Source organism: Gracilinanus agilis, chromosome 1 (assembly GCF_016433145.1).
Source record: "Gracilinanus agilis isolate LMUSP501 chromosome 1, AgileGrace, whole genome shotgun sequence".
In the NCBI taxonomy this organism is placed as follows: domain Eukaryota; kingdom Metazoa; phylum Chordata; class Mammalia; order Didelphimorphia; family Didelphidae; genus Gracilinanus; species Gracilinanus agilis.
Genome location: NC_058130.1, coordinates 396319131 through 396339599, shown reverse-complemented (window position 1 = coordinate 396339599; position 20469 = coordinate 396319131). Strand labels below are relative to the sequence as shown.

The window sequence follows — 20469 nt, the reverse complement described above, 5'->3', positions numbered from 1 at the left end:
CTCCAGACCTCTCATCATCCTTTAGGCTTTTTTTTTGCCCAGGTTCAACTTTGTTCATGCCTTTCCAAAAATATAAGTGCCTTGAATTGAATGGATTTTTCAATATGTTGACTGATCAGTGCAAAGTATAGTAGAAATACCTCTCCCTTTCTGGATGGATAGCCTGGGATAACATATACTTTTTTATCTGTCAAACAGCACTATTGATTCATATATATTTATAAAAATATTTACTTATTTGTTACATTAAAATTTCCAAAATAACTCCCCTCTTCTTTCCCTCCCTCACACTAGAAAAGTCATCATTTGGCAAAAAGATATGTGTATATATAAAACTTTGTCTTGTTTATTTCTATTTAGTAGTTTTCTTTTTGGAGATGGATATATACATATTATTCTTCAAATAATAATTTTTTTGCTGTATATAATGTTCTCTTGATTCTGCTCATTTTGCTCTTCATAATTTCATGTCATTCTAATTCATAATTAACAAGAATGCCATTAAAATTCTCCCCCTCATGTTTGTACATTTGTTTTTTTTAAAACAAAGTGTAGAATTAGACAGATGTTTCTTTTTAATTTTAGAATAGTTGATCTGATCCAATATTTTATCTTATGGAAATAATTTTTGTATCTTGTTTCTGCAATGGTGATGATGAGGAGGATAAATTTAACTATTACTCTAAATTCCAAGTAATCTGCAAATTTCACCAGAATGCTATCAGTGTTTTAATTCAAATGACTGATAAAACATCAAAAAGAATAAGGTCAAGGATATGTCTTTGGAATATTATCCTCTCTGAAATACTTCTCCAAATATTATTCTCTCTGAAATACTTCTCCAAAAAAAGTGTTGACAGACTAGGAGCAGATACTATGGTATGGTGAACAGTTTCAGACTTGGGGTCAGGAAGACAGTGTTCTGAACTCACCTCTGATATATTAACTGTCTGACCTTGGCCAGATTATTTAGAATATCTGATTCAGTTTCCTCATTTATTGAATTGGTATAATATGAACAATTATTATTCTTGTGAAACCTAAGTGAAAATCATACATGTATAAAATTTGTTGCCAACTTTAAAGGACTTGAATAATTATTATTATTTAGACCCAATTAGTCAACCAGTTCCAAAACCACCTAAATCTATTATCCAGCCCACATCTCCCCATCTTATCCTCAATTTGATTTCATTTAATGGAAAGCAATACATACTGAGAGAGTAAATATAAAATAGAGACATTATACCAGGGGGTCAGTCAACAAGCATTTACTAAAAATGGTTATTATTTGCTACTCATTGTTCTAAGCAATAGGAATCTGAAGTAAGATAAACATAATTGTTGCTCTTAAGGAATATTCATTCTAATTTTAGGGACACATATAATTAATGAAGGCAGCAGCCACTAGTGGTAGAGAGGATTAGAAAAGTCTTCCTTTAGATATGGAACATAAGGGCAGGGTTTTGAAGACAGAACTTATCTAATGTGGGAGACAATCAGATTAAATGCACAGAAGCAGGAGATGGAATATTATGTTTGACAAATTGCAAAGAGGTCAGTGTGGATAGATTGTTGACCACTTGGTAAAGAATGAAGGGGAAGAATACTAGAAAATCAGGGAGGGAGTAGATTAAAAGAGCTTTAAATACCAAATAGGAGATTTTCTATTTTATCCTAGAGGTGATAGGGACACTTCTTGATCTAAATGATCAGGGAAATGACCTGAGGTTTGGAAAAAAAATCATTGTGGTATTTAAGAGGATAAATTTGAAATAGGTAAGCAACCATTATAGAAAATTATTTCAAGAGTTTATTTTAGAGTTGACAGACCACTTAATCTTCATTGCTTAGCCCTTACCATTCTTCTCTATTGGAACCAATAAACAGTATTGCTTCTAAGATGGAGATAAGGGTTTAAAATAAATAAATATTAATGTAGATATCATTTTACATACATTCCCAATGCTATTGTTATCTTTTTTGTTATCTTTGCAAATTTCCAGAGTGTGGGGTGAAATCTCAGAGTTATTTTGATTTGCCTTTTATTTTTAATGATTTGAAACATTCTTTCATGTAGGTATGGATATATTTGCAATTTTTCTCTTAGAAAAAAAGTGTTGACAGACTAGGTAACAGAGAGAAGTGATTCTTTATGAGATATATTGTGAAGGTAGAAAAGACAAGACTGGGCAACAAATGAGATAAATTGAGTGAAGAATAACACTTAGGTGGCAGGCCTTGGTGACTAGAAAGGTAGTGCTACTTTTCATGGGAAGTTGGATCTAGAAGGATAGTGGTATTTTTGATGGGAAATGGGGGTACCTTTGATGATTACAGGGAAATTGTGTCTAAAAGGGTGGTAGGATTATTGATGGTCATAAGGAAGTCATGACTGGAAGATTAGTGGTATCCTTGATGGCCACAGGGAAGTTGGAAAGAGGAAAGAGATTTTGAGAAAAGATTATAGTTTCTCTTCTGGTTCTGGACATGTTGAATTTGGGATGTCTACATGACTTCTAATTCAAGATGTGATGTGAGGTTGGGAAAGAGATTAAAGCTGGATTAGTAGATCTGGGAATCATCTGTATAAAGATAATTAAACTCTCGGGAATTGATGAGATCACTTAATCAACAAGAATTTATTAAGCACCTAAAATGAGATAGGCACAGTGTTAGGTGCTGGAGATATAAAAAGAAAAAATAAAACAGACTGCCATTAAAGTGACTGCATTCTGTCAAAAAAGGTAGGATTCACTATGAAAAAATTTCACAGAAATCTAAATCCCCTAATATACAAGTAACATTGCCTTGTCAAAATAAGGAAAATGGTGTTAGTTATACATGATTCATTCTTGATGAACCATGTTATATTTTAATGAAACCTGCTTCTCTTCTTAAGAACCTATACATCATTTGTGTAATGATGGTTATAGAAGTCAAGGTCATGGATCTATGGTTTATAGCATACATCCTGTCCTGTACCCCTTTCAAAAATTAAGACAACCTTTATTCTTCTTCAGTCATGAGATTACATTAGAAATGGAGGGAACTTCAAAGGCCATCTAGTTCAATCCCCTTATTTTACAAATGAGGAAAATGAGGCTTAGGGAAAGGGCACACAGGTTGTAAGCATCTCTTTTCATATCAACCTTCTTTCTCCAGAACCAAGGCTATTTCTAAATATCCATAATGGCAGCTCAGCAATCACAGTTGTCAGATTTCTTTTCTTTTTCTCAGTGTTCTAGGAAGTAGTTCATCTAGGTTTGCCATTAGCCTCTTTTTTTCCTCATGTACTTATTTATTAAATATGTTCTTTATTGAACTCAGTATATTTTGTAAAAATTAATTATGGCAATATAAATAAAAGTGGTTTGAAAAGTCTACAAATGTCATTGTAGCTTCATCAATATTATTCATGAATACAATGCACTTGAAGTAAGAAGAACTTGGATTCAAATACTGTCTCCAACTTATACCCTTAGACAACTTGCTGATAATCTTTTAGAAATGTAACCACTGACATGAAGAGTAACTAAATCTTCACATAGTTCTGGAAAGTGATTTCCTTTTATTTCCTTGACCTTTAAAACAATACAATTCCATTATTTTCATAAAATTATACTTCTTAATTAATTTATTAAATCAAATTAAATGGCATATTTAAGAATGAAATAGAGATACATTCACTAGGTGCTTATGATGTACTTGGCATTCTTCCAAGTGCTAAGGAAGGAAGGAAGGAAGGAAGGAAGGAAGGAAGGAAGGAAGGAAGGAAGGAAGGAAGAAAGGAAGAAAGGAAAGAAGGAAGGGAGAGAGGGAGGGAAGGAGAGAGAGAAAAAGGGAAGGGAGGAAAAAAACAAAAGAAAATAGATAACATTCTTTTACTTTAAGGAATATGCATTATACAAAGGGAATATAGCACATAAACAAACAAACAAACAAACAAATAAATAAACGGCTAAATAAATAAATAAATGCAATGTATTTTGAGAAGGAAGAAAGTACTAGCAACCAAGAGAATTTATTCATGAAAGGCTTCAGAAAGAAAGAGCCTTCAAAAAAAAGTTGAGTCTTAAGGAAGTCAAGTATTCTAAGAATCTACATGAAGTAGGTGAGGAAAGGAGGAAGTATATTCTAAGAACAAAGAATTGCCTTAAAGAGTTACATGAAAGAGAGAGTCTGAGTATTGAACTAAGAAATGGTTTGTTGGTCATCAGATTTGCCTGAAGTATATACTTTATGAAAGGGAAAGGTAATCTGAAGCAAGGCTAGCAAGGAACCAGATTTTTAAGGGCCTTCTTTAAATATTAGTCTGAGGAGTTTATCCTAGAGACTATGCAGAATCACAGAGGTTTGTTTCTTTTTCTTTTTCTTTTTCTTTTTGAGCAAGAGAATGACATGATCAGACATATTCCTTAGGAGGATTATTTGATCAATATCTAGAGGATGAATTGGAAAATAGAGAGAATAGAAGCAAGGATATCTATTAGATCATTACTACTTATGATAATGATAGTAATCTAGGCAAGAAGTACTGAGGAATTAGAACAGAATGTTGTCCATATAAGGAGAAAGAAAAGAACTTAAACACAAGATATGTTGTGGAAGTAAGAGAAAGAGAAAAGCCCAAGGTATTTCTAAAATCAAGAACTTGGGTGACAAGGAAGATCACCATACCTTTAGGACAAATAGGGTACTTTTGAGAATATACAGGGGAGACATGCTGTGGCAATCTAAAGGGGCATCATGGAGGAGTATCTGGCGAGCTGAGTCATAAAGAGGATAATATTTAGAGGGGAGAATGATCTGTTCTCTTTGGGGCATATTGGTTTGAGATATTGACATAATATCCAAAAAGTATCCAGGTTTCAATTGAAAATGGGGGCAGGACAGGGGATTGGTTCTCTAACTTAAAAAGATAATGGGGTAAGATGTATTAGTGTTGAGTCATCTGCTTAGAGATATTTGAACCCATAGGAATTGATGAAATCACTGAGAGAGAACATCTATTATCAGTTTTGTTTCAATTCTTTATCTTCAAATCCAGAATTCATTAACAAATTTGGCCATACTGGAGTCAGAAATCTACCAGGATTTGTAATTATCCTAGCCAATTTTATGGAATCATAAATTTCTCATTGTTTGAGCTGCAATTTGACTTACTTAAGCATAGCTGAAGACACCATCACATTTGATCTTCTCACTCTTTTGCACAAAGTTCATATTTTCTTGATATCATTTTTTCCCTTTTGATTTGAGGTATTTGTAGGACCTTTCATATTATGCTTAAAACTAACAGATATTTGCAGGGACAACTGTAAATGCCCAGAACCCAAAGTATTTAAGACCTAACAATTTTAACTTCCTAGTTAATGATATCACTATAATTTACACACACACCCTGCATTGATATCTTTCTTTTTATATAACCTCCACTTTTGAGGATATGCTTTCCTCCTCCCCTCTCCAGTGTATCACCCCTTGGAACAAAGAATAAAAAAAAAGAGGAAATGAAAAAATATATAGTTCAACAAAACAAACCAACACATTTACTCAATTTGATAGTGTAATGTTATTTGGTATTTCAATATCAAAACAGCTTGATTGACAGTTAGCAGTTTGGAACTTAGAATGAACTAAGCTTGGCATGTGCCAGCAAGGGCAAAGTCAGTTGCTGAGAGGACTATAAAAGGAGGATTTGTACTAAAGGAGAGGTCTCAATTTTGAGAAGGGCTTTTGGTGGGAGGTCTTGGTTGGGCCTGGTTAGGCCAAAGGCCAATTTAGGATACCAGCAACCAGCTCTGATCACTACCATACTCTCAAATCCTGTGTGACTCTATACTGTTCATCATGATTGATTACTCGTCAAAAGAAGCAATATCAATGACCATCAAACCTGATTCAGGCTAAACAGCCTGGCTTTGCCAGGTTAAATCTGCATGGCAAGCCACAACAACTGTCAAACTTGAAACTCTGATTACCTTCAATTCTCATAGCATCTGATCATCTATAGCTTAAGCCAAGGATTTCCTTTACCCCTTTCTCCTTCAATTCTCTGTTCCCTTCCCCTAAATCTGTTATCATTAAATCCTAAACTCACTTAGGTGAATGTCATTCTTTACCTTAAGGATTAGCAATCATATGCTTGGGTATTTGAAGAAAGAGGGATTATTTCCAACTGAAAATTAAGTCGCAGTCAACTAGCATTCATCCACACCTTGGGCTAGGATAAGCAGTTAGAAGAGCTGTGTAATCTGAACCACAGTTTTTTCACTTGACTGCTTATTCTGGGACACTGTTATACTGAAGTTGGGTGTAGCAATTTCTTCACAAATATTCCTGTGGGGTCCCTAGTGTTTCACTACCACAACTTGGTATTACACCTAAGGATTTCCACACTCACTCAGCTTCAGCTCCTCATACCATCAGAGGACCACCATTATTATATAACAATAGTATGCAGTGTTCCACAACAATATCTCCACCCTAACTTTTGCAAAGAAAAGAGAGAAGTGTATTTTCTCACCTTTTCTCCGGCATTAATATATTCTTTTATTAATTTCTACCATATTTAAACAAATCAATTTATTAATGAAGCAGATTTAAATTTATAATTTGAAAAGTTGTGATTTCTGTTACATGAGCATTTCTACCTGATAGTGTGGAATTACTTGGAAGAAATGTTTCATTTGTGACTAGATCCTTTAGAGAAATATATGACTTGAACACTTTTAATGGCTTATTTCCTGAGATGTAGGACATACCACAGAAGATCTTGTTTTTCTTCTGTTTCTTTTTTTTCTCCTTCCCTTAAATCATGAATCAACCATTTTATATTTAAGGATGAAAGCCATTTTATCTTTCCTAAAACAGAACTTCATACTCTTACCATGCTGAAATTCTCAGAGTGAAGGTGAAAGTGAGATTGAGAGATGCAGTTATGATAGAAATTTAACTTTCTTGGTTTTTTTTTTTTGCTCTGTCTTTCTGAACTCTCTGTATATATATATGGATATATATATATATATGTAGTAGGATGAATTCATAACTCAAGTGTAGTGATTTTAATCAAGGTAGAATGCTCTGAACTAATTTAAGCAACCTCATCAGTTAATATTTAAGGTTGCTGGTTAAAAATGCTTTCCAAAATAAATGAAAAGCTAGGTACCATTTATTTGATTTTTTCTCTATACTGGTAATAATGACCTAGTAAAGAGTATTCCTAGGAAATTAATCACTGACTGAGGTTAAGAACAACTTCACCAAGGACCATCAGCCTCTCCTAGTTGAGCATTAATCGACTCAAAAGGTCCTATTCTTCAATCATTATGCTTTAAATATTTTCCTACAGTGTTATAATGATGCAATACTAGGGAACATCAATATCTTGTACTTTATGACACTATTCTGAACCCAGTAACTGCTTTTTAAGTAGAATTCATACACTGTTGGCAGATTATAAATTATATGTGCTTTATAGATGGCTTCTTAAGGGTGAAGAGAAGTAAATTGTGAGTACATGGTGTCAAGTAGTTTATCATTTGGGGCATCAAATAAATAGGATAATCCTCATAAACCATGACCTCTGATTTACATCACAGAATAATTTGTATGCCACAAAGTAGCATTTTTCCCCTTTCTCCCACTTAATAACACAACATGGCTTTTTCTTCTCATAGATTTTTATTTCTCATGACATTTTGGAATTCTTAGCTATGTGAAGATTACTATAGGTTCCTGATTGAGAATGGTAAAATCTTACTTTCGTACCTATCAAACCTTGCATTTCTGTCTTCTTCCAGAGCCACCAATAGGACAGATGCACCCTCCACATGGCAGTGTCACTCCTCAGAAGAACAGTAATTTGCTTGTGATCATCGTAGTCACTGTTGGGGTCATCACAGTGCTGGTGGTGGTGATTGTAGCTGTGATATGCACCAGACGCTCTTCAGCCCAGCAGAGAAAGTAGGTGAAATCTAGAATACAGGTTGGGGAAGGAACTCAATGGATTGGCCTTTCTGTTGTCTAATCATGGCCTGTTTTTAAAGATCATCCTGGCAAAACAAATTCATCATCATCATTGTCATAACAACTAGCATTTATAGAGCACTTGAACTTTTGCAAGATGCTTTCCATGTGTTATCTCATTTGATCATCATCACACACACACAGGTTTAGCAATTGCTTTACAATTTATAAATCTTAAATCGAGAGCTAGAGGGGACCTCAGAGGTCATCTACTCTCCTTTCCTCTAGGATGCTAGAGAAGGGATTCAGTCCTATCTGAATAGCTTGAGATAAAATTTGAATGATACATTGGAACTGGGGAAAGTGCATATAAAAAAAATTATGACATTCATACCTTTTATAAATTTCCATGTATTATGGTCAGTCAGTGAATCAGATAAACTATACTTACCCACAAGAATATGCAAGAAAAAGAATACCAAATGTCTTTTACTATAGGATGACCATAGCCTGGAAGATTGACTCATAAACTTATTTGTCTCACTCCTTCACTCCATCCTCTTTCTTGTCCCAAAATGTATATTAAAACCAAAGTTGTCCAATGAAGTTAATGGTCTGTATGTTAATTTAAAAAATAAATGTGCACTTCTTTTCACACCATGATATTCTTATCCTAGATGTTTTGCTACATATCTGCAGATGATTTTGAAAGGGCTTTTGCATTTGATGTAATTAGAAGATTTTTAAGTCCATATTTAGAATGCATTTAGAATTTGGGTCAGTTCAGTGAACCAAGCATTGGCTGATCCTTCATTCTATTTCTAAAGAAACTTGGCTGTTCCTAATTTGTTATCATTTACTTCATTATTCATCTTCAGATACTACCTTCCATGTTATTCCAATTTTATTCAAAACATTTATTCAGTGCCCATTATAAGCAAAACACCGAAAAGGGAACAAAAGTATGAGTGATAAATAGGCCTTCCTCACATTACCCTTAAAACCTACAAGGGGAGATAAGATATAATTAAAGTATAACTAAATAAATTAAAAATGACACTGAAATGAGAAAACACCTGGCATTACACAGGGCAATTAAATGAAAGACATTGAAAAGAGACATGACTTTTCAAATATTTAAAGAGAAGGAATAGTAGGTAGGATCTAGAAATTGGACAATTTAAGCTTCACTTCAGGGGGAAAAAAAGGTTCTAATAATTAGAACTATCCAAAGGTATATTGGACTGCCAGAAGAGATGTGCTCAACCTCAGAAGAAATCTTTAAGCAAGAGATGAACCAGTTACTTTTTAAGTATAGCACAGAGGTAGTTTATCTTGGTATGGATTAGAATACATGGCAATTCTAATCCTTTGAAACTCTAAAATTCTGTGTTTAAAAATATTTTAAAATAGTGTGAGATAAATTTATAAGAGAAAGAAGAAAAAAAGAGTTATTAAAGTTCATGGAAAGGAAGATAATTTCCTGCTAGAAAGGTTAAGAAAGGCTATGGAATACAGGTAAAATTGGATAGGCAGAATTTCTAGTTAGAGATGGCAGAGATCAGGGCATACTCAGCTCTAAATATTAAGGGTAAAGACATGGGAAAAAGAAAGCTTAAAACATTCTTAAGGAATGTGGTTCAATTTGCTTGAATATAGGACAAGAAGAGGGCAATAGTGTTAATAAAGTTGAAAACATATAAATCAAGCTTTGTTTTTCATCCATTATCTGAAATAGGAAGGGACATAATTACCTATCAACAAAAGTAACTAAGAAGGTGGTTGACAGCGAGAAGGAAACAGTGTAGAAGTAAGAATAAGGCCAGTGCATTATTAATTTTGGTGAAGTAGAAATGAGGATTATGCTAACTTTGGTCCTTTTCCTCAGATGTGTCTATTCTTGACTTCTAGATTTGACACGCACCTTATGTGGTTTACAGATGGTAATTAAATTCTTCAGATTCTGTCAGCAACAACATTTGTAGGGAGCCTCTATTTGCATTTCAGCCTTGGCAAGAACCACTAACTGTAAATCAAAGGCAACCAAACAATCTAATTTCATCTCCAGAGAAGGTCAGAAGCCAATATAAATAAATAAAGCTTTAATAGAAAGACTCCATTGACTAGACTACAAACAAAACAACAAGGCACCACAAACAGGCAGTTTGCCATAGCAGTTAGTCTCACAAGTATGAGTGATAAACAGTCACAAGAGTTATCAATGAGAATGACAAAGGGCTGAAGAAATGAAGAAGTGCATATTTATTTTTTAAATAAACATACCGACCATTAACTTCATTGGGCTACTTTCAGCAAGTAGGAAAAGCAAAAAAGAAAAAAATGAGTATAATCTATGATTGCATTTTTCCAATATCAGATATTTATGTGGATATGAGTAGATAGATTGGGTCAATCACCCCATACCCAATAAACTCTTTAAAGTTTTCATCTGAACTAAATTTTGGCTCTTAGCCTTTGTGAGGATTCACTGGAGATTCCATCTGAGATAAAGATTGGGTTCTTAGTATTTATGAGGACTCATTAGAGATCTTAAGTTTCAGGATTGCTTTCTCTCTTTCGCCTGTTTTAGAATGAAATTGCATAATAGACACTTTTCAGATATGTTTCTTTGAAGATCAGAACAATTTTTTGTCATAAATTTTCTTAGAATATTTACTAATATCTTCTGTGTCCCTCATGAATATTGAAGCTAAGAGTTGTATGGGTTGGGTATCTCTGAAATCCTAGTGCCTAAATTTGTCTAAAATATCCAATGATAGTTCACAAATTATTTATTTATTTATTTTTACTTTTAAAAGTCTTAGAATGTTTGCATTATTTTCAACATGAGTCTTAGAATGTTTGCATTATTTTCAACATGAGTCTAGACTAGTAGTTCCCAAACATTTTTTGCCTACTGCCTACTTTCCAGAAAAAATATTACTCAACCCCCTGGAAACTATTTTTTTTTTAATTTTAATAGCAATTAATAGGAAAGATAAATGCACCTGTGGCCATCACCACCTCCCTGGATTGCTGCAGCACCCACCAGGGGGCGGTGGCACCCAGGAATCACTGATCTAGACAGAATATTTGAATCTTAAGCAATAGCAAATTCATAGGAAAACAAAGCCTAGAAACACTGAATAATCAACCCAAAACACAATCATTTGGGGAATGACATTTAGAGGTCTTTTCGACTTATATTTTTAATTAAACTTGCTTATCCTGGTAAACGGTGAATTAGAAACTACTTTAAGAAAGGCAAGCTCCTGGAAGAGATCCATCAGTGGAAATTCTGGCCACCCTTTGAGATAAAGAACTATAAAGAATTTTTTCTGTGTATGGCACAAGGAGAGTTGTAGAAATATTGATGTTTGCTTTTTATGGTGGAGCACTTGAGAATTTTGTCCAGACCATAGTTGGATGACTTCATGCGCCGAGAAGCGTTTTTAGTTCATAACAGGTTATTTTGAAGATGATGAGATGAGCTCAAGTTGACCCCAAGTCCCCTCTTTCCTCCCTGGAGAACCCTACATGCTCTGTGATATCTCTGAGGAACAAGGCTTTCATTCTTAGAAACCAGGGCTGATTTTCTTTTTCTTATCTTCACTTTTTAGATTGGGAAAGGAGACTTTCCATGATATAAGAGAGATGTTAACCTGTTAGAACTTTAAAAAATCATGACTGTTAAATTGTAGCATCACGTATTTAGAGATGGACAAATGTTTATGACTAGCTTAAAGTAAAAATAAAAGTGCTACATAGACCTTTCTGGAATTATTTTAGTACAAGGCATTGGTGCAAACTCTTCAAAAAGATTATGTGGAAACTTCAGGATTTTAGACTATAGAGTTTGCCATTCTATATATAGAATATCCTATATTCTAATAGATTTCCGAAGAATGAGAAATATTATACTCACCCCATCTTCAACAGCAGCATTTCCTTTTGAATTAGTGAGGCAATGTGGTAGAATGGGAAAAACACTGACCCTGGAGTCAGATGTTATGGGTTAAATCCTAGTACGAAAAATAATTCACTTTTTGAACATGGGTATTTGACCTCTCTGATATTCTGTTTCTTAAACAATAAAATGGGGACAGTAATGCTTACATGACCTGGCTCAAGGGGTCATTATAATTAAAGCAATAATATAACTTAAAAAGTTTTTGAGAAGGGAAGTAGTTGTTGGGTTATTAAGACCTAGCTGAGGCACTGTAATTCTTAGCAGTTCCCAGTAAAATTATGAATCTATGCCCCTTGGAGAAATGACAAATCAATCAACACCAACCTTAATGTGGTGTTAACACTCCTGAGGGAAAGGCACACAGCCCCACCTAAGGGAACTTAATGTGTTTTGGGGAAGAGGCAGGCAGGAACTCAATCTGTACAACTCCGCGGCAGAGACTCTGTACCAAGTAAGCTCCAGTTAAAGAAGACCACTGCTACCAAAAAGGGAAATGCTACAACCCTAAATACAGAGTTCAAATCCAGCCTCAGACACTTACTAGTTATGTGAACCAAGACAAGTCACCTAAGCCTGTTTGCCTCAGTTTCCTCATGTATAAAATGAACTGGGAAACGAATGACAAATCACTCCAATATCTTTGCCAAGAAAATCCCAAATGGGGTCAAGAAGAATTTCTAAAATAACTAAAAATAGCAAAATATACTAAGTACTTCCCCTCTACACACACACACACACACACACACACACACACACAGTCACTCTCAAACCTCACCCATATCTGATATCCACTTTAGCTGTGCTTTCCTGACTTTAGCCTCTTTACTTGGATTTATTAGCTGGGAAAATAAATAAGGTTCTTTGGAGGTATTGGAGAATGGTTAGTTGTTTTTTGGGAACTAGATTGAGAAATGTTTTTCATTCAACAAAACCTCTCAGAGAAATCTGAATAATTCAGGTGAAAACAAAATCAATTCCATTCTGAAACAGAAAATATACCTGTGATCCCAATAGGAACCTGCAGAAACATAAGCCCAGTATATCAAAAGAAACAATTGGAAAACATATCCCTGGGCTCCTTCGAAGAGTTTCCCCCCATTATCTCATTTGATCCTCACCACAGTCCTTCCAGGGATACAGGATCTAATTGTCTAAAAATGCTGGTGGGTTTGACATTTTACTTTGCCTTGGTCTTTCGAGGTAAAAGGTGGGGATGAAAATATTCCCCACTACTCTTATTAGTCCCTGAACATTTAGCTTTTGAGCTTCATGATGCACTTTTGCACTTAGAATTATAGAATCAGAATGTCAGAAATGATGAAGATCTTAGATCTACACCATTTTAGTCTGGCCCCTTTATTTTAGAGATGGGACAGCTAAGAGAGAAAAATGATGTGATTGGAACAAATTTACATAATTACTCAGGAAAACAGATTTGCATATCTTTGGCTAAGTTTTTAATTTCCTCTAGCTTCAGTTTCCTCATTTATTAAAAATTATATTGGTTAGATTAGATGATGTCTAAGGTCTTTTCAATTCCAACAATCTATAATTCTAAAACCAGCCAGATTCCAAAATAACTTCACCATGAAGGACTTAGGACATTTGTATTTTCTATAATCTATGCACTTGAAATAATTTTAAAATGAGTTTCTTTAAAAATATTCTATAATTCAGGGCACATATGTTGTTCAGTGGATAGAGAACCTAACCTGGAGGCAAGAGGCCCTAACTTCAAATTTGACCTTAGGCACTTCCTAGTTATGTGAACCTGGGTAAGTCACTTAACCCCAATTATTCTGGTCCTTACTGTTTCTCTGCCTTGGAACCAAAACAATATCGATTCTGAAACAGAAGATGAAGGTTTTTTTTTTTTTAAGTGTTCTGTAATTTTAGTTTCCTATAATTTCAACACGTGGCTAATTTGTTTAGATACCAACCAAATTATTTGAATTAGTGAGCCTTATTGCAGTCATAATATTAATTAATATTATTAATGAAATAGTGAGTCATATTTGCAGCCTTTCCAAGTAAGGCCCTTTTTTTCTGAAAACTCAAATAGAAGTCCTGATTATTTTTGAGAAACAGTGTCTGTATAAAAAACAGTACTGATTATTGCTTCTGATGAGGAGTTGTCACTTCATTTCAACACACAATTAAGGACCTATGTAAAACAGTTTGTCAGGTCCTTATGCTCTACCCGGGTTTGGGTGGAATCAGGTAGGGATGCAACATGTACAAAAATAGATATGACACAAAGACAATTGAGGAGGATTTAAACACTAACATTTGGGAAGTGTAGGGGAAATATCACAGAGGACCTTGGAAAGAAGATAAGAATTCTTGAGAAGCAGAGATGAGAAAGGAGAGTTCCTCTTAGTATCAGTTTATTGGCTGTCACAAAAAAAGATGTTAATATTTATGAGTCCTTTTTCCTCTTTCTTTGATCAATTTGGGATATAGGCCAATTAGTAATATCACTGAGTCAGAGTATGGGCAATTAAGAACTTTAGAGGCATAGTTTAATATTACTTTTCATCATGGCTAGAAAAAAAAAAGTATGCTTTATAGGAATTCAGAATAGGTTTTATTTTGTTTTGTTTTATTTTTCTCAACCTTTACCCTCTTTCTTAAAATCAATACCTGGTGTTGGTTCCAAGGCATACAAGTGGTAAGGATTAGTCAATGGGGGGCTACACAGCTAGAAATTGCCAAAGATCAGATTTGAATGCAAGATCTCCCATCTCTTGGCCAGGCTCCCAATCCACTGAGTCATGTAGCTGCAGTTGATAAATAGATTTTGTGAATGCCTTTATTTGGGAGATGGATTGTTGACATGAGAGAAATCAACTGCATGATTAATTCAGTGTATGAAGGAGAGCGATTAATATGAAATGAGGTTGAAAATATAGATGGGAACCAGATTGAGAGGAGTAATGCTAACTGAGATTAAGTGCTAAACTAAGGAATTGATATGGCTTTATAGAGTTCTTTTATCTTGGAAGTATCCAACACAATGAAATCTTTAGGTTTTTAGGTGACACAATCCTAAAAAGGAAATATCAAGCTGACATTGATGAAAATCAAGATGGTCCCATGTGTGAGAAGATAGAAAGTTGGAAGATGAGTTTTACTGTCAAATTTTACAAGACAAAAGATGACTAGCTCACAACTATTAACTTAGACCTAGGAAAAGCTTCCAGTAGTCATTATGGAAATTCTAAAAGATATTGGAGGTGTTTCCCTATAACCGAGAAACTAAAAGCTACAAGTAATCATCTGTAAAGGTATTGAGGACAAAACAGAAAATATTATCTGTCCATACATCTGTCCAAAGAAAACTATGACGTGTCCATACCTGTAAATTTGCCCAGTATTTACTGTTCAATTTCATGGAAAGGGAAGGCAGAGAATGGGGAGCTAAAAAAAAGGGAAGAGAAAGGAATAAGTATATAGTGCCTATTATTTGCCAGGCGTTCTGCTAAGTGTTTTGTTTTGTTTTGTTTTGTTTTTTAAATATTAAATTATCTCACAACCACAACCCTATGGAGTAGGTGCCATAATTATCCCCATTTTATAGTTGAGGAAGCTGAGACAAAGGTTATGTGACTTCCTCAGGATTATATAGTTTTTGAGATGGGATTTGAACTCAGGTATTCCTGATTTCAGACTCCAACACTCTATCTAATCCTTTAGCTGCTCCTATGCTTGTGTTTATGGAAAACACAAAGATCTTAGATAAAAACCAATAAATCACATGAACAAATATTATTAAATATGTACTATATGTAAGGGAGCTGCTAGTTGGCATTGTGGAAAGAGTGATGGGTCTGGAGTCAGGAAGGCTCATCTTCCTGAATTCAAATCTGACCTCATATGCTTACTGGGTGTGTGACCCTGTGCAAGTCACTTAACCTTATTTGCCTTGGTTTCTACATTTATAAAATGCAAAATGCTTCAATATCTTTGCCAAGAAAATGCCAAAAGAGGTCACAAAGAGTCAGATATGACTGAAATGATTAAACTACCATAAATATTACATGCAAAGGTAGACAATAAAAATGACCATGGCATGGAGGGCAGTCTACTTGTGAGTTATAACTATAATTGATATTTTGTAGAAAGTTTTAAGATTTGTAAAGAACCTTATATACAATACCTCACAGGTTGTACGAAATAGTCCTGAGAGGTAAAAATAACAGGTATTATTAGATAATTATTTTGTTGTTGTTGTTTAGTCATTTCAATTACATCTGACTTTCTGTGACCCCATTAGGGGTTTTTGGCTACTAAGTGTCTGAGGCCAGATTCGAATACCAGAAGATAAGTCCTGACTCCAGGCCAGGTGCTCTATCCACTGGACTACCTAGCTGCCACAAAATCATTCTACACAGGCTTAAATAAGTTCATGACTTATTAGTTGGTCATGCAACTAGTCTAGAAAACAGGATTTTAACTCAAGTCTTTCCTGACTCCAAGTCTAACCCTTCATCCAGTGTACCCAACTGCCTCTAATATTTATAAAAGGATATGACTCTAGTGTAGGGGGAGTGGAAAAGAGACAAAATGCAGATACGAGGTAGGAATATGATAAAGTAAATTAAAAACAGAATAAATAGATAGAGGACAAGAAATAGCTTATCAAATTTTGAAATATTCAAATTAGTAGACATTTCTTTTAGCTTGAAAGGTGTTTTAGAGCAAATCAAGTACACAGTTATTTATATACCACTTGGTGAACTTTAGAAACTCATTGCATCCAAGTGGAGATGGAAATTACTAATACATTTACACTTAAGAAGTGTTAAAGCAGAAAGATATGTAGATCATGTATCTATCTTGGGTTGTGAAGATGTTATTGATGTTTTTAGAGTGCATCCTTAACTTTTGGAGGTAGATATCAAGGACAATCTCACCTTCCCCCAAATTCTGTTATTTTCCTTTGATTTTGTGTACAAGGACCTATATTCTTCCTGTAAAAGGAGTTGATTATATTTTTAAAAAGTTTTTAAAATATAAATTATCATAGTCCAAATTAAAATAAACAACTTTCTGCTTCCTGCAAAAACTTTCTCCATACAATCCTATACTAAGTGTTTGTTTTGCTTTGATTTGTTGTTTTTTTCTTCTCCTGGGAAAAGCTTCCCAATAAGATATACAGTCAGGGAATTGGCACACTAAGGTTCCTCCTTGTTTGAGATCCAGCCTTTGGCACAAATCCTGTCCTTTTCTTTACATGGTTCTTTCAAAGCAGCTATTCGATTTATCTTCTAAGGAGAAGTTGCCAGTGGCTGCTTTATGCTGTAGCTCCTAGGATTGGCATGTGACTGTCTAACCTATTGTCATTTCATGGGTGAGCCTGAAGGTGACACTGGAAGAAAAGTCCTTTGCATAAAAGATGAGCCCTTGGAGATTTAATATGGCACCTTAGACAATATGGTCTGCCTACAGGGGAATAAGAGGAAAGATGGCCAAATCCGAGTTCACTGATTCTTGGATTTCACAAGCCAACTCCAAGGAGTCCCTTTGTTTCTTTAGTGGCAGGGAATTAATTTGGTGACAGACTTGAATTAATTGTGCCAGGGGCAGCAGAATACTGGGTTTCATCTTCTCTTATGATTCCTTTCCTAGGAAACGAGCTACCCATAGTGCTGGCAAAAGGAAGGGAAGTCAGAAAGACCTGCGGCCCCCTGATCTTTGGATTCATCATGAAGAAATGGAAATGAAGAATATTGAAAAACCAGCTGGCTCAGACCCGGCTGGAAGGGACTCACCAATCCAGGGCTGTCAGGACATCACACCAGTCAGCCACAGCCAATCAGAAACACAGCTGGGAAGCAAGAGCACATCCCACTCAGGTAAGTGAAAATGTTATTGAAATCACTGAAAGTTTTCCAAGTGTTCTTAACACCTATAAAAATATAGACAGCAATATAACTGTTGACTCAAATGAGTCTGGGGACTCTTTGTAAAAAAATGAATTGGAGGGGCAGCTGGGCTAGCTCAGTGGATTGAAAGCCAGGCCTAGAGACGAAAGGTCCTAGGTTCAAGTCCGGGCTCAGACACTTCCCAGCTGGGTGACCCTGAGTGACCCATTGCCTACTGGTTGTGGCCCTATGCTCCTAGAATGGAGTCCCAGGATTAAAAAAAAAAATCAACATTTAGGGGACAGCTGGGTAGCTCAGTGGATTGAGAGCCAGGCCTAGAGACGGGAGGTCCTAGGTTCAAATCCAGCCTCAGACACTTCCCAGCTGTGTGACCCTGGGCAAGTCACTTGACCCCATTGCCTACCCTTACCACTCTTCCACCTATCAGTCAATACACAGAAGTTAAGGGTTTAAAAAACAAAAAAACAAAAAAACAAAAAATGAATTGGCTATGCTATTTTTGTCCCCAGTTCTTTTCTAGTTATTTATTTATTTATGGTTTAACCTTTATTTATTTGTTTGTTTTAATTTTTATTTTGAATATTTTCCCATAGTTACATGTTTCATGTTCTTTCCCTCTCCTCTAAGCCCCCTTAGCCCCTCCTTAGCCAACACACAATTCCACTGGGTTTTACATGTATCATTGATCAAGACCTAGTTCCATATTATTGATAGATTTTGTCCCTAGTTCTAGGAATAATTGAGATTTGGCTACAAAACTTTTGTACAATTATTTCAAAGTATGCAAAGGAAATTGAAGGTCTAAAACTGCTGAGTACTATGCAATTCGAGTCCTGATTACTCTGGATATGATCTTTCTCCCTCATGCAAGCTCATTATCAACAGAATGATTTTATATGTAGACTGTGTCTACAAGAATATCATTGAAGAAGAAAGCAATAGGGTTGTTTTTTTTTAAAGTCTCTATGTATAGATATGCCCTAACTCCCATAATTAGATAAGGTGTTTGTTCTGATGGTACTTTGCCTCCCATAATTGCTAATGTTTGATTAACAAGGCAAAAACATAATGTGTCCTGAACCAAAAGATCACTTGACCCTGTCACAGATCAGGCAAAGCACATCTGTTTGACTCAGAGTTAGATGAAGGGATGAGTGGCTGCTATTGTATTATGTATGTCAAATATTTTAATCATTTGCATATTTTAATTATAACAAGCATACCCAGAGCCCTCATGCCTAAAAGAATGCAGTGAATATCATTTTAAAACAGCACTCTATGCTCTTTCCTGTGACCACTTCATTCATTCCCAGAGGTTCCTCAGGTAATATATGCAGCCTTTTCCATCCTCTTAGCTCCAGATTCTCCAACTGCCTATAGTATATATCCTTCTGGAAGTTTAAATGGCATCTCAGATTCAACACATGCACAATCATGCTTTTCTCTCTGCCTAAAACCATCCCTCCTTCTGATTTCACTCTTTCTATTAGCTGGACCACCACTCAACCTGTCTTCCATTTTCTTAACCGAAGGGTTTTCTTCTGCTTCCTTCTCCTTCAGTGCCCATTCCCATTCAGTTAAAAGAGAATCTGACCTAGAAAAGGAAACCTAGTCTACCATTTCCAAGCTGTCTGAGGAAGTCATAGTATAATAAGATCATAGATATAGAACTGGAAAGTACCTTAGCCATTATTAAGACCAACTCACTTTACAGAGGAAGAAATTGATACCTAGGAAGATTAAGTGACTTGTCAAATTTCACAAAAATGATAACTATCAGACTCAGGATTTGAACCCAAGGCATAGGATCATAAGGCTCTGCTTCCATTGTCATTTAAGTTCTCTGGGACTCAGATGTATGATTTCTAAAACTTGAATAAACCAATTCATTTTATAGTAATTTTCACATGTATTATCATATATCCCTCCCCATGACCTTGAGAGGTAGATAGAGCACGTATTATTGGCCCATTTTGCAAACAGAAAAACTAAGATTCAGTGAAATATATTTATTGGCAAACAAAATGAATGGAGCTACGATAAGATAAAACTACCAATTTAGAAAAAAAATTGCCTCAAATATGTTGCCTAAGTGTCTGCTAAGCAAAATATATAGGGAATTAATACAAATATATTAGACCAAGAGGCATCTTTTAATAGCTAAGTAGTCAAAGGTGACCCCTAAAGTCAGAAAAGTCAGTATTGAAAGGGCTCCAAGGAAAACAGATACTAATAAATTGCTGGTTGAACTGTAAATTGGCTCAATCATTTTGGTAAACAATTTGCAATTATGTGAGAAAAGTGGCCAAAATATACATCCCCTTTGATCTCACTGCTGGCTTACAGCCCAAAGAAATAAAATTGGAGAAGAAAAGACCCAATTATAGCAGGATATTTACCCTAAGAAATAACCAAAAAACCAAAATTATTGCCTGAGAATGATGAAACAAATTGTGAAATATGAATGGAATGTTTTATATACACTGCAATGAATATGAATTCAGATAAATATTCTAAGATTTTTATGAACTGATATACAATGAAATAAGCAGAACCTATAAAATAATATATGCAATAATTACAGTAATATACAATAAAAAACAATAAGACAAAGCCAGGACTTTAATTTTAATGATCAAT

At 35.0% G+C, this 20469-nt stretch overlaps 1 protein-coding gene across 1 annotated transcript in view; it reads left to right on the top strand.

Annotated features, from left to right (window-relative positions):
- Positions 1-20469, top strand: part of DCC (DCC netrin 1 receptor) — a 941371-nt gene that overhangs the window by 855355 nt on the left and 65547 nt on the right. The window contains 2 exon segments of the mRNA XM_044681552.1: positions 7806-7968; positions 17573-17799. Coding sequence (XP_044537487.1) covers positions 7806-7968; positions 17573-17799 — 390 coding nt within the window.